A 12,010-nucleotide genomic window follows, 5' to 3' on the forward strand; every position below is an offset into this window, starting at 1 on the left:
GTTTCAGTGTGATTACTGACTTGTGTTGAGACAGTGTCAAGTCTTGTACAATATTAGATACGCTGATTCAAGGGTCGAGGGTGTATATTGGGCTATATAAATAAAATTTTGTTGACTTGATTCGATTCCGCCAATCTTGTCCATTGGTTAACTTATTGGCTCTTCACTGAACATTGTGTCCAGATCTTTTGAAAGGGCTTGTGAACAGCCCATGCACTTAACGAGGCTCCTCCAAATATGGAGTGGAAGGATTTGGGCTGGAAGCCATCTAATGCTCACAGGCCCCCATCTGACATAAGGACATGGAATAAACGAGTCTTAATGAGGCTTCCAGAGAAATCTGAGACAATAATGAGACACTGATCCAGCCAAGTGGCATATGGATGTCTGGTACTGAATGAACTTTTGAATGTTTTTTTTTTTATTGGCTTTCTGGTGTGAAATCTGTGTTAGTACGTCTGGGTTGTGCTAGTTCTAAAAAGCAATGTGTTTATATTAACCAGTTTTTCTAAGCAATTTAGAGTTTTTACTAGAAACATTTGAAGTGTATTTGTACATAACCAAGTATGCATTGTCTTTAAGTAATTAGCTATGGATGGAGGATAAAATAATAACCACTAACAGCCTCTCAGAAACTTAAAGCCATAAGGTGGTAAATGTGTAATTTCTGGTTTTGACTTAATCTTACAAAGCTGATCTTTTACCACACTAATGCACTAATTGGATAAAGGCTTTCTTTTTTGTCAGGAGTTGAAAGGACTTGGTACCAAATATGCAGCTGTTGTATTTGAATAATTTTAGTTGAGGATAGGTGACGAGACTTGGATCCTGAGTGGGGGGACAAGGGGATGAAAAGACAACAGCTGTAAATGTCACAGAGGACGACGAGGGCTGACCTCTTTGAAGCTACCTGTGGGGGGAACAGATGGGAGGGGGCGCTGACATTTCACGAGACTGCAACATGGAGATGTTTTACACACAAACATGTGGATGTATCTAATGCAGCTCCTCTCTCTGTTGCTCTCTCTCACATACTCATACAAACACACGCAGAGACGCAGATCATACACACTCGAAACATATGTACTGACCATCGTGTAGAGCGGTGATGTTTTATTGACACTCTAAAAGCACTCAAAACTATTACTGAGTAGTGGTGACCATAAAAAGGACCCTTTTTTCAGCATGTTTAAGCATACCATTTACTAAATCCACCAGTAACAAATTAGTAACTGTTTATTGAAAGCTATCATTAGCCCATAGAAGTTGTCCTGGCCATGACATTGGTAATGGCCGTGGCCAGTTTGAAACTGATGGCTTTAACCTGCCTGTTGAGGACAAGTGATCAATGTAAAGGCTAAGAGGAAGGGCTATGTTGTGTTGTCTATAATGGTGTGTCACTGATGTAGTTTAGTTCCTATTCTATATGTACGCATGGGTTCTGTAATTTATTTAGCATTGTTAGCAGCATGGCTCTAGGGATGGCAATGTCGGTCGGTCAGTCCACCACTTTGGTCTAGAATAAAATATCGCATAATAACTATTGGATGGATTGCCGTGGAATTTGGTACAGACCTTTATGGTGCCCAGAGGATGAATGCTACTGACTTTGATGATCCCCTGACTTTTTCTCTAGCGCCACCAACAGGTCAAAAATGTCTGTTTTCCTGATGTATTCTAATGAATAGCACGACATAACATAACATAAACTAAGGTGGTTAACATGGTAAACATTTGACCAGATTAACATCAGCATGTTAACATTTTCATTATTAAAACTGCTGTGCCTGAGTACAGACTCACAGAGCCACTGGCATGGCTGTAGAGTCTTTTTGGAATTTCGGTCCAAAAACAGCCCTGCATTAAAACAATGCAGGGGGCTGCATTGGTGGGGGTGTGTTGCTTCAGGTGCCGGTGAGACATGAAATACGATCCAGGATGGCCAGTTTGAGTAAAAGATCCATGAGTTTGAAGGCCCATCAGACACCAAACCACTGCACAGCTGTTTATAATTCTCCATGACAGGATTATCCAACTCTGGAAAGTTATCACGGCGACAATCATTTTTTCTTTATCTTTAATACAGAAATACACCCTTTGAGTTATAAAGTAATCTACCAGGAATGTCTGCTTGCACATATTTGATTGGCGAATGAAGTCACATTGCTGCCCGACAGAAGCTGAGTCAGGTTCACTTTTTTGCCAGACAACCCTGTCAGTCGTCTGAATCCCACCTTAGTCTTATTTTCTGTAAAATAAACCATTTTTATATGCTGGCAGCATGAGCCTTTGCTGAAAACACAAGTACCAGTTACTTAAAAGTGATCATAAACAAACCCATTTTGATTTGCTTGGTTGTGTAATTAGCTATTATGCTTGCATTGACAAAACTGAAAGGAACACATTACTAACCACATAATTCTCACATGTCCCTCTGCAGACTCTGCACAGTCCCACGTTCTGCTCTTCCCTTGAAGAGCTCAATCAGCAGTCATCGATTGCTATAATAAGATTACCCTACTCTTAAGCCCCTGGTCACCTTGATTGTTCCTTGTTCAGCTAAAAGTTTGCACTCTAATAATTTCCTCTAAAGTTACAGATGATGGAGCGTAGCTATGATTAGGAGTTCAACTTAGGTTATAGCTTACCCTTGGAAGCTTAGAAGCTGTCCCACTAATGAGAAAACGGTGATAGAAATATGGGTAGGTAGGTAGGATAGGTAACATTTAATGAATATTTTATGTTAGACTTAACCCTTATTACTTTACACAACCACAATAATACATATTATTTATATTTTCTAATGAGCTCTTGGTACTTCAGCCTACACAAAACCACTCAACCACACCAACATTATATCAGTGTGGTATGCGGTGGCAGTCTACTAGACTGGATGTCTTCATTTAGTAATCGGTTTTCCGTCCATTTATCACTGTGTGTGTGTGTGTGTGTGTGTGTGTGTGTGTGTGTAGTTTGTGAAAGCACACATCAACATGCAATTGAGTAGTCCAAAAATGAAAACTGCTATCAGAAAACACAATTTGTCATTTTTCACTTTTGCTTACTTGTTAAACTGAATACTAGATGATTCTATTTTTCATTTGTGTTTTTATTTCAATGTTTTGATTCTGCAGGACAGCGCCCGTGGGTACAGCCAGTGATCTTTGAAAGTGACCTGCGTAGGTGTAGAATATGCTCAGAGGCGGGATGACACTTGCACTTTTATAGAATCCAATGAAGGGAACAAAATGCTGTAATCACTAGACAGATAATTCACGCACTCACTTGCCAAATTAATCAAGTTGCTTAGCAATGCGCACAGCATGCCCACCCTTATCACAACCGTGAATGGCTCCAGCTTGTGTTCTTGACAAAATCAGTCTGTCATTGCATAAACGTTACTTGGTTTTACAGCGTTAATTTGTCCTTAACTTAGTATTTATTTGTAGAACCTCTCTGGTATTGTACCGGCCCTTTGAAGATTGTATTCCCAGCACATTTTTGATGCCTGCGCTGGACACAGAGCAAAGCACTAGCATTCCCTTCTGCTAACTTCTTATGCTTTGTTGCTTTAAATGAATTCTGCCACATGATAAATAACATTACTGCTATCTGACATTTAGGATGAATGTTGTTGGATTTGAAGCATTTGTGTTGGCAACCATAATAAGCCGTGAGCTGTTTTCTTGTTTTGCAACAACCCCGTCGGGCCCTCCATCCTGCTTTTATCTTTTCAAAAAGGGCAAAATTTCTCATTTTGACCTGTGGTGACCCAGCAGCTCAAATCTGTAGGTTTGGAGGTTGCTGATTTGATGTTTAATAGTAGAGATGTACAACAATCTAACATGGGCCCTTAGATTTAAAGTTTAAAAATCAGAGCTACAAGAAGAAAAATCAATCAGGTGATCAATCTCAATTTCACATGGCTGTTGTTTTTTTTCTCAGCCTAACCTCCCCTAGGGAATGTTTTCAGAGTGATTCAGCAAAGCAATTTGTACATAGAACTGACCTGAACTTTCCTCTCATTCACTCCCCATCAGTGAGTCTGTACAACAGTGAAGGCTAGTCTGTAAAGGAATGGTTGAGTGCTTCAACATGGACTGCATTGACACAGTATTTATGATACATACAACATATAAAACACACTAACCATATTTCTCATTTTTAACCTTTATGCGTGTTGGTTGCTTTTATTTGATAGACACATTAGAGAGGAGAAAGAGGAGCATTTGACAAATATGTTGTGCAACCCAGGCAGATATACAGTATGGTATGCACATGGCCCAGCTGAGCTAAAGAACCCCTCTGAAGGACACATGCTTCCATTTTGCCACTATGTGTGTCTCATGATCTACAATAAACACTTTTAAATTTTTTAACATTCGATCACGTCATTACAGCTATAACATTGTGTCGTAATGTTAATTATCACTGATGAATCTGCAAATTCAGTTAAACACAATCTATAAAGAATTGTCCAAAGTGAATGTCATCTCTAACTATTAAAAAAAAAAATTAAATGCATTTCATTACAATGTTGTTTGCCATTTCAGGTGTTTCAGACAGGTTAGAGTGCATTTATTTTAAAAGTGTATTGATTATCAGCTATGTTTGAGAACATGATGTTTTGATCCATTGTTTTGTAAGCCTGTGTGATGTCTTTTTTTTTTAATTGAATCCCTATAAAAAGCCACAGATGATTGAGGCTGTGGTTGAAGAACTGCCTGTGCAAGTATGAGTCACCGTTAGCTCCCAAAAGGTTTTTGACATATTAATTTAAGACTACCATCACTTGTAATGTTTTCCTGTTTACACACTCAACAGAACTATAACAATGTCAAAAAATGAATACAGAGCTTTGACATTTTTTTGTAAACCTTTCATAAAGATGGGAGTTCTTGATACCCCAAGACGCTGATTCAAAGCGTCTCCTACATAATTTGTTTTTTTCACTTGTTCGTTGTACAATGCTATCAACCTCTCCAGACCTCATCTGAATTTTGCCAATTAATAGCCAGACAAATGAATACTTAATGATATTCAAAGCGAGTGGGGGTGGCAGTCCGGACACAACAATCTCAGGGTTCATTACTACACAAAGGACAAATTCCTATTCAGGAATGAGACCACCAGAGAACTCAACTCAATACAGTTGACCCAAACAGGCACACAATTTTATTAAAGGCATAATGTGAGATAATTGGAAAGTGTTTACTTGAACTTCAGAGTGCTTGGAAAATTATAGATTTTCTTCTTATTTTCTAGGATGAGCTGAAGAGTTGTATCATTAGGCCGTAAAATGAATACTTCGATTTATTTTTATTTTTTAATTTTATACCTTATTTGACCAAGTGAACTTTACTTCCTACTACTGTAGCATTTAATTTTATTTTTAGTTAAGCTTAGCTTCTGTCTTCTGGGCAATTGACCATTTCTTAGCCCCGCCCCCTTAGTTACTGTTGTTCTGAATGTCAACATTGTATTGTTTGTATTGCAGTGTTGAGCTAGTCCTCGTATTACTAGTATGGAGAGGAAAAATGTACAAAATTATTTAATTCTAACATAACCATGTTTGCCTGCTTTGCTTACATTCTTGGACAAGCAATACAGAGATTAGATTTAACTAATCTTAGCCTACACATAGAGAGGCATCCAGGACAGGCTTCCACACAGTGGGGAATTACTACACGGTTGATCTGCTATCATGAGCAGGGCTTTTTTTATAGTAACCTGCAACCCCACAAAATGTGGTTAGCTAATAAAATGCTCCTTGGCCTTCGAAGTAATGCTGGGTTATTACTGTAACGTTAGGTAGTAAGCTAGTTAGCCAGACATGCTAACGTTTGTAGCTTACATTTGAGCAGTTATACACTGTTTAATTTATTCCTTACACTTTTGCTCTTTTGTTTTTGGATTTGGAAAGGCTAAAAAAAACCACACCACCCGCCAAACTCTTTAAATAGTGAATATCATTCTTACTGCAAATTCATTTTTAGAGTTTTTACATGTGTACTATATGAAGTGTATTAGTATTACTTTTGTATGCAGTTGTTGTTGTATGTCTATGCACAGGTAGAGCCATATTTACTGAACTTCAGAGAAGTGCAAAGGAAGGGCAGGTTATGAGGCCGATCATCACAACCGCTTGATGTTCTTAGTGATCTGAAGTACAATTAGATCTTAACACAGCACACTTAAGCTCATCACAAATCCAATACCAATCAGTGATGTCCTTGGCACTAAAATGGTGGCCTGTTTCGATATTGATCAGACACTGCGTTGCTGATGAAAGTGTGGCGCTAGTTGTTTTACAATATTGATTAGTGGGGAACAAGAGAAGCTATTTTCTGTTCTGTCGAAGCAACAGAAATGGTGTCACTGTTTGGCAGTAACCTTAATCACAACACTTCTGTGCAGAAGGAATTGTTTGTATGTTTCTCTGTGGTGGTATACTGTATGTGGGAAATAAATTACATTAAACATCATGTTGCTGGCTGCTGTGATCAAATTAATGAATATAGATTAATGAATTGATAGCTTTCAGCTTTGAATGCTAATATAAAATGTATTTGTCTAGGTTCTATTCCTATTCCTAGTATTTGTAGCGGTGATGGCTTATAGTGCTGTCGTATTATTGTAGTTTGCATCATATTAAAAAATGTTTGCAATATTTTGGTACCTTGTGAATGGAATGGACAAAATATTTTAAATTGCAAAAAATATTAAAAACAGTTTTATTTTCCATTCAATTATATTTGATACAAAATGAAAGATCACACAACTGGAAAACCTCAAATTAAGTTGGGGCTCAGTGAGTAATGTGGGGCACAAAATAATTCCCTGTGTGCATAGGGCATGGCTGTTTATGAACTGTCTTTCAGTGGTTCCTCATTGATATCTGCTATTGATTTTTAGCTTCATAATGTAATAGTATATAATTTATTACTTTATTCCTTGTTTTCATTTTTAATGTTATTCTTTCTCCAATATCCCACTACTAGTTTGTTATTGTATAATACATTTTCCAAAGATTTTAGCCAGATACATCATTTAAATAAAGTATCATCATTAGAATACTGATTACTGTTGAATCGATGACTGCATAATTGCTTGTGATTCGCACAATGGCGATTACTTTTGACACACAGAACACATAGTACACTGTAACCTCAGTCGTTTTTGTTAGATTACAACTATTTTTCCAGTGTGTTGAGAAAATCTACATATTTCTAGCAATAATGAGTTTATTTTAAAGAGTTGGATTACATTTGTGCCTTTGGAATAGCTTTAGATGATTTAAGTTCTTCGTTATTAAGGGCTGAAATTCAAAATGTGTTTTTTGTCTTTTCAACACCGTTAAAAATGCAATGTGTTCTGAGGGTTTATATATTTATGTTGTATATTACGTGTAAATAATGTATACTATGTATGCATTAATATATTATTATTAATTCAGTAGAGCATATTTCTCACTCCTTTCTATATTTATCTACTGTTTGATTGGACTATGTTCTATGCTTTGCTCATCAGTCATCTGTGTTTGATATTACAGCAACTGATGAGAGAGCGTCAGCAGATGGCCAGTCGTCCGTTTGCCTCAGTTGCTGTTGCACTGGATGCCAGGGGAGAACAAACAGAACTGTTGCAGCCTGTGGTTGATGTGAGTCCTGCTCGCTTGCTTACACACACAAACAAATTATTATCAAACTTAATGCCAATACAATGTATGCAATAAACTACAGTTGCATTCATTACGTGACATTATTGTACTGTCCTCTTCGCAGTTTCTACCATCAAATGTTTTAAACAAACTGGAGTCCTGACAAGCACCAAAACATTTAACTTACACAGTTACAAGCAAACTTAGATGTGTAAGTGCTTCTACTGACATACATCATCACATAGTTTTGTAGTGCTACATAATTAGACCTTATTGTGCTGTACTCAACCAGCTCATGCATTCTGCTTGCAATATGTCAGTCTTTTATCCACTCCCCACATCAATAAGAAATCTGCCAGTGATGGTCCTTTCTTGCCATGTCCCTCTTGTTTATATGAAATGTCTTCCGCAATCACGGCTACAGACTTGCTGACATTTTTCAATCGATGTTTAAAAGAAAAACAACGTCTTTTATGCGAAGTGATGTCATGATGCCAAGATTTATATAGATTTTTCTAAAGTTTTTTAAAAAGTTTTTTTTTCATGGCTGTTTTAATCCTCTTACAAAGAAAAGGCGGTCCCTACTTTGGAAAGGGATTGTTGTGAAATTAAAATTACGTCAGGATGGTTTTTGGAACATTTTATTATTGTTTTTTGTGAGTGCACAGTAATACAGTGTGTATTTTACTACATGTTTTTATTTAGCCTAATTTGTCCTCTCGGGTTGTTTACCGGGAACATGCTGCTTGTTGAATTTTGATTAATTTGGAATTATAACCTGCATGCTCACATGCGTTCGCACATCTGAAATTATCTGTACTGACCAGTTGCTACTTCACCTCTTTATTCCTATGATGTGAATACCTCCAATATAAATAGAAAGAAGAGAAAAGCTCTGACACTAAGCACAGTCTAGACTCGATGCCACATGGGATAAAAGCGTAGCTTAAAGCAATATGGGGAGCTACATCCTCAAATTGACATCGGAGGACCAACCGTGTTTCCTCAGCCAGGGCCATCTCAGTGTCACCTGCCACTGAGAGAAATAAAATCACTGTGGCAACCAGCAAAGAGGCACTACATTAGCTATTAGTGTAGCACTGAGTGGTACTCACCGTGCATTATGGTATTGTGAAGGGCAATGTAAAGAACAAAAGAGGAGAAAAACAATGCTTCTTAGCTCTCTGAGTGCACTTTATTGTTGCACTCTTAAAGCAGTGAAGTACAATCTGAATCTGAATAGTGTTGGAAACCACTGCTTTACCTTGATTTAAGTAAAATGTTAATTGCATACTTGTCAGTGAGACATTTGCGTACCTCTTTTATCTAATAATTTATTCCAGCCTTCCTGCACAAAAACCAAAGACAGTGTTTTTGTTATAGAGCACATCAAGGTAGAGACTTTGCAGCCACCGGAGAGTATTGCTGTAAACAATGTCCCAAGCTGTTTTGGAAATGATAACTGGAAAAAGAACACATCTTCAGTCTTCTGTTTCTCAACCCTTTCAAGATGCAGAATGAACCTCTGAATGCTTGACTTTCAATTTCACTTAGATGTCCATATGGCTTTTAAGGAAGTTACTATAAAAGTATTGTTTCAGAAAACACCTGAGAACGTTTTTGTTTTGGAAATAACCCACATGCTTACATGCGTGGCCTAAATTAATTTCACACAAATTTGGGTTACAAACTTGAACGCTGAATTTTTCAGGGGCACCTACCAAAACATATGGTACACGGTAAATTAAGCATGCAAGGGTACAAACAAGCGACTTTCTTGTCCAAAGCAAAAATACATTGCTTAAATGCACAGCGCTAAAACAAAGTGTGGAGATGGGTCTGGTCTGAGCTACACACACACGCAGAGCAGAGAGCAGCGGGCAGGATAAAGCTGGCTTCTTCCTGCAGGGTGCGGAGGTGTGGGCGATTTATATTTGTGCTTTAGTACGTAACCACCATGAAACAATCAGAAAACAACGTTTTATTTCTCTGATTCACTGCTTTGTTAACGCCGTCCCCTCTATTCAGTCATTCTCTAGCTCTCACTCTGTGCTGGGGAGGAGTGGCCAACTTTGAATTGTGTGTTTACAAACAGCAACCGACAAATCCTACTTATTATGACTTTAAGAAAAAGTATAAATGACAAGGATAATAATGAAGTTAATTAAGTGCTGTTTTGTTAATCATTTCCATTCCAGATTTTCCGGTAGTACATCAGTAGTCTCAAGTAACATTCAACAATATGTGAGTGTCTGATGAAATGGTAACTCCAGATGTGCAGTAGCCAAATCCAACATGAACATCTTATATAGTTCCTGAAAGGTCATAAATCGTACCTTAGAGGGAAACAAAAGAAGAATAACTATGCTAATAATGCATAATACACATTTCTATGTTGAAAATTATTTTTCAGAGCTCTTGTCCAACATGCAAGTTCCTAGGTGTTTCTTACTATAATATATTAAGAATTTAATTTTATTTGAAGCTTCCAGGGGTTAAAATGATTTGCATTAAGGAGCTATGTCTATAACTGATATATTTGTATATATGGAAGCACATTATCATACTCAAGTAGCCAGCTTTTTAAATATGTCAGCATATTTTGGACTCTATCTTTGAGATAAATCTAATCTATATGGTTTCAAATGTGCAAATGCATGTGTTGGACCACATACTGCTCCATCGCATGGCTTGGCACCAGCTGAAGGTGAACCATATGAAAGAAGCCTAATTTTCTTTTATAAAGGTTAATTGGTCAGCATCTGGCACCACTTAGCTATTGGAAATATTTGTTGATGTCAAAGAGGACACTGATACCACGCCTAGCATCACTGGTTTCCTATTTGTTTAACCAACTCTGTACTTTTAAATCAGACCCACTCATTCACTGACTGCATGCTGTATAGGTCAGTTTGGAAGTCTGAGGTTTGCTTAAAATATTCTATTTCAGGGACAAAGAGTACATTTTTGCATATCATAACCACACTAATAGCTGATGCAGCTTTTACAGGAAACAAGACACAGAAGCCAAAATAACTCCTCACACCCATTCCAACACATGAAAACATTTAGGACCTTATTCTGTGACTGTACTGTCAGCACTGATCTCACTGCATTAGTTAGTAGCAGCTCTCTGTCACTAAATCTTTGCAGACCCTCCAGCTGGTCTGAGAGAAAATGAGGAACAGCCTTTGTGCCCATTTCCTCCATTTTTTTGTCCGTTTCAACCCCCAAGAGGTGGACATTGCTTTTAGTGACCAAGATGTCAGCAGCTGTTGGACAGAGAGCCAGTCGGGCCCAAACACTGCAGGCCTCGGCCTCGGCCTCGATGTCACAGCTATCTTTATTCACTATGGCCGGCATTCAACATATGGAACCACTAACGGACAGCTAGTATGATGGATGACACCTGTCAGCAGGGGAAAGGAAAGCAGATACATTGTGGGTGTGCACATGTTTATGTACTTGGATGGTTATGAATGTATAATACAGTCATTGCACTTGATTAATGCATAGGAAAAAATGCAGGCTGTGTAAACCTTCTTTGGAAGATATGAAAATGGATACTGCAATTTTAAAAAGCAATGATAGAAAAGGCAACCCCGTGATTGAAATGGAATGAAATGATTTATTAATGTTTTTATTTTCCTCTGCAATGTAGGAATTCTTCCATTATCCCAGATTAATATAAGCATTTCACAGAGAAAATGAGAGAGAGAGCAAAAAGAAAGAAGTTGGTTTGACTTTGCTGTTATTGCTGCCTTTCACACAAACCAAAATGTGTTATTTATGCTTTAATGGCAAAAATCACGGCATTGGTGTGACATCACTTACATAGTTCAACAAACAATGTAATGTGGAATTGCACACTCTAAGGATAGTCATCCTTTGGTAATTCAATTGACAGAGAGCATTGCAAGAAGGAATTATTTGCCACTAAGTTACTAATAATAATACCTCTACTAATGATACTAATAGTAGTGATACTATCAACTTTATGTATAATGTGTAAATTAAGAAATATGTCCAGATTAACATGCAGTAAGGCAGTGTTAACAGAACAGCCGAACCTGAGGTGATGGTGGTAATACTGTATATTTAATATGTACAGTCAAAGGTTCAGCAGTTACGTTTGAAGTGGCAATGCAGACAGGATGTGTAAGAAAAGGGTCCTTTAATGTAAATAGAGTTCATTGGTTTATCCAGCGACTGGTGCAAAGTAGAGCCCTTACTCATGCTCTTCACTGCACCAATCACTGGGTATGTACAGGGTAACAAGTTCAAGACAGAGTCCATAGCTTGCCTGGTGACTGGTACATGATGCTGTAGAACAAGAGCAAAGAGCCAACA

General features: G+C 37.7%; 1 protein-coding gene across 2 annotated transcripts in view; it reads left to right on the forward strand.

Moving 5' to 3' along the window:
• The window catches only part of atrnl1b (attractin-like 1b), a 69,679-nt gene that overhangs the window by 51,853 nt on the left and 5,816 nt on the right, over positions 1–12,010 (forward strand). For both annotated transcript variants that reach the window (XR_006375868.1, XM_044177704.1), the window contains one exon: positions 7,553–7,660. Coding sequence is in view for 1 of the 2 variants with exons in the window: in XM_044177704.1 (XP_044033639.1) it covers positions 7,553–7,660 (108 nt within the window). In the remaining variant the exon portion in view is untranslated. Of the gene's footprint in view, positions 1–7,552; positions 7,661–12,010 lie in introns of those variants that run through there.

Source organism: Siniperca chuatsi, linkage group LG20, assembly GCF_020085105.1.
Source record: "Siniperca chuatsi isolate FFG_IHB_CAS linkage group LG20, ASM2008510v1, whole genome shotgun sequence".
Lineage (NCBI taxonomy): Eukaryota > Metazoa > Chordata > Actinopteri > Centrarchiformes > Sinipercidae > Siniperca > Siniperca chuatsi.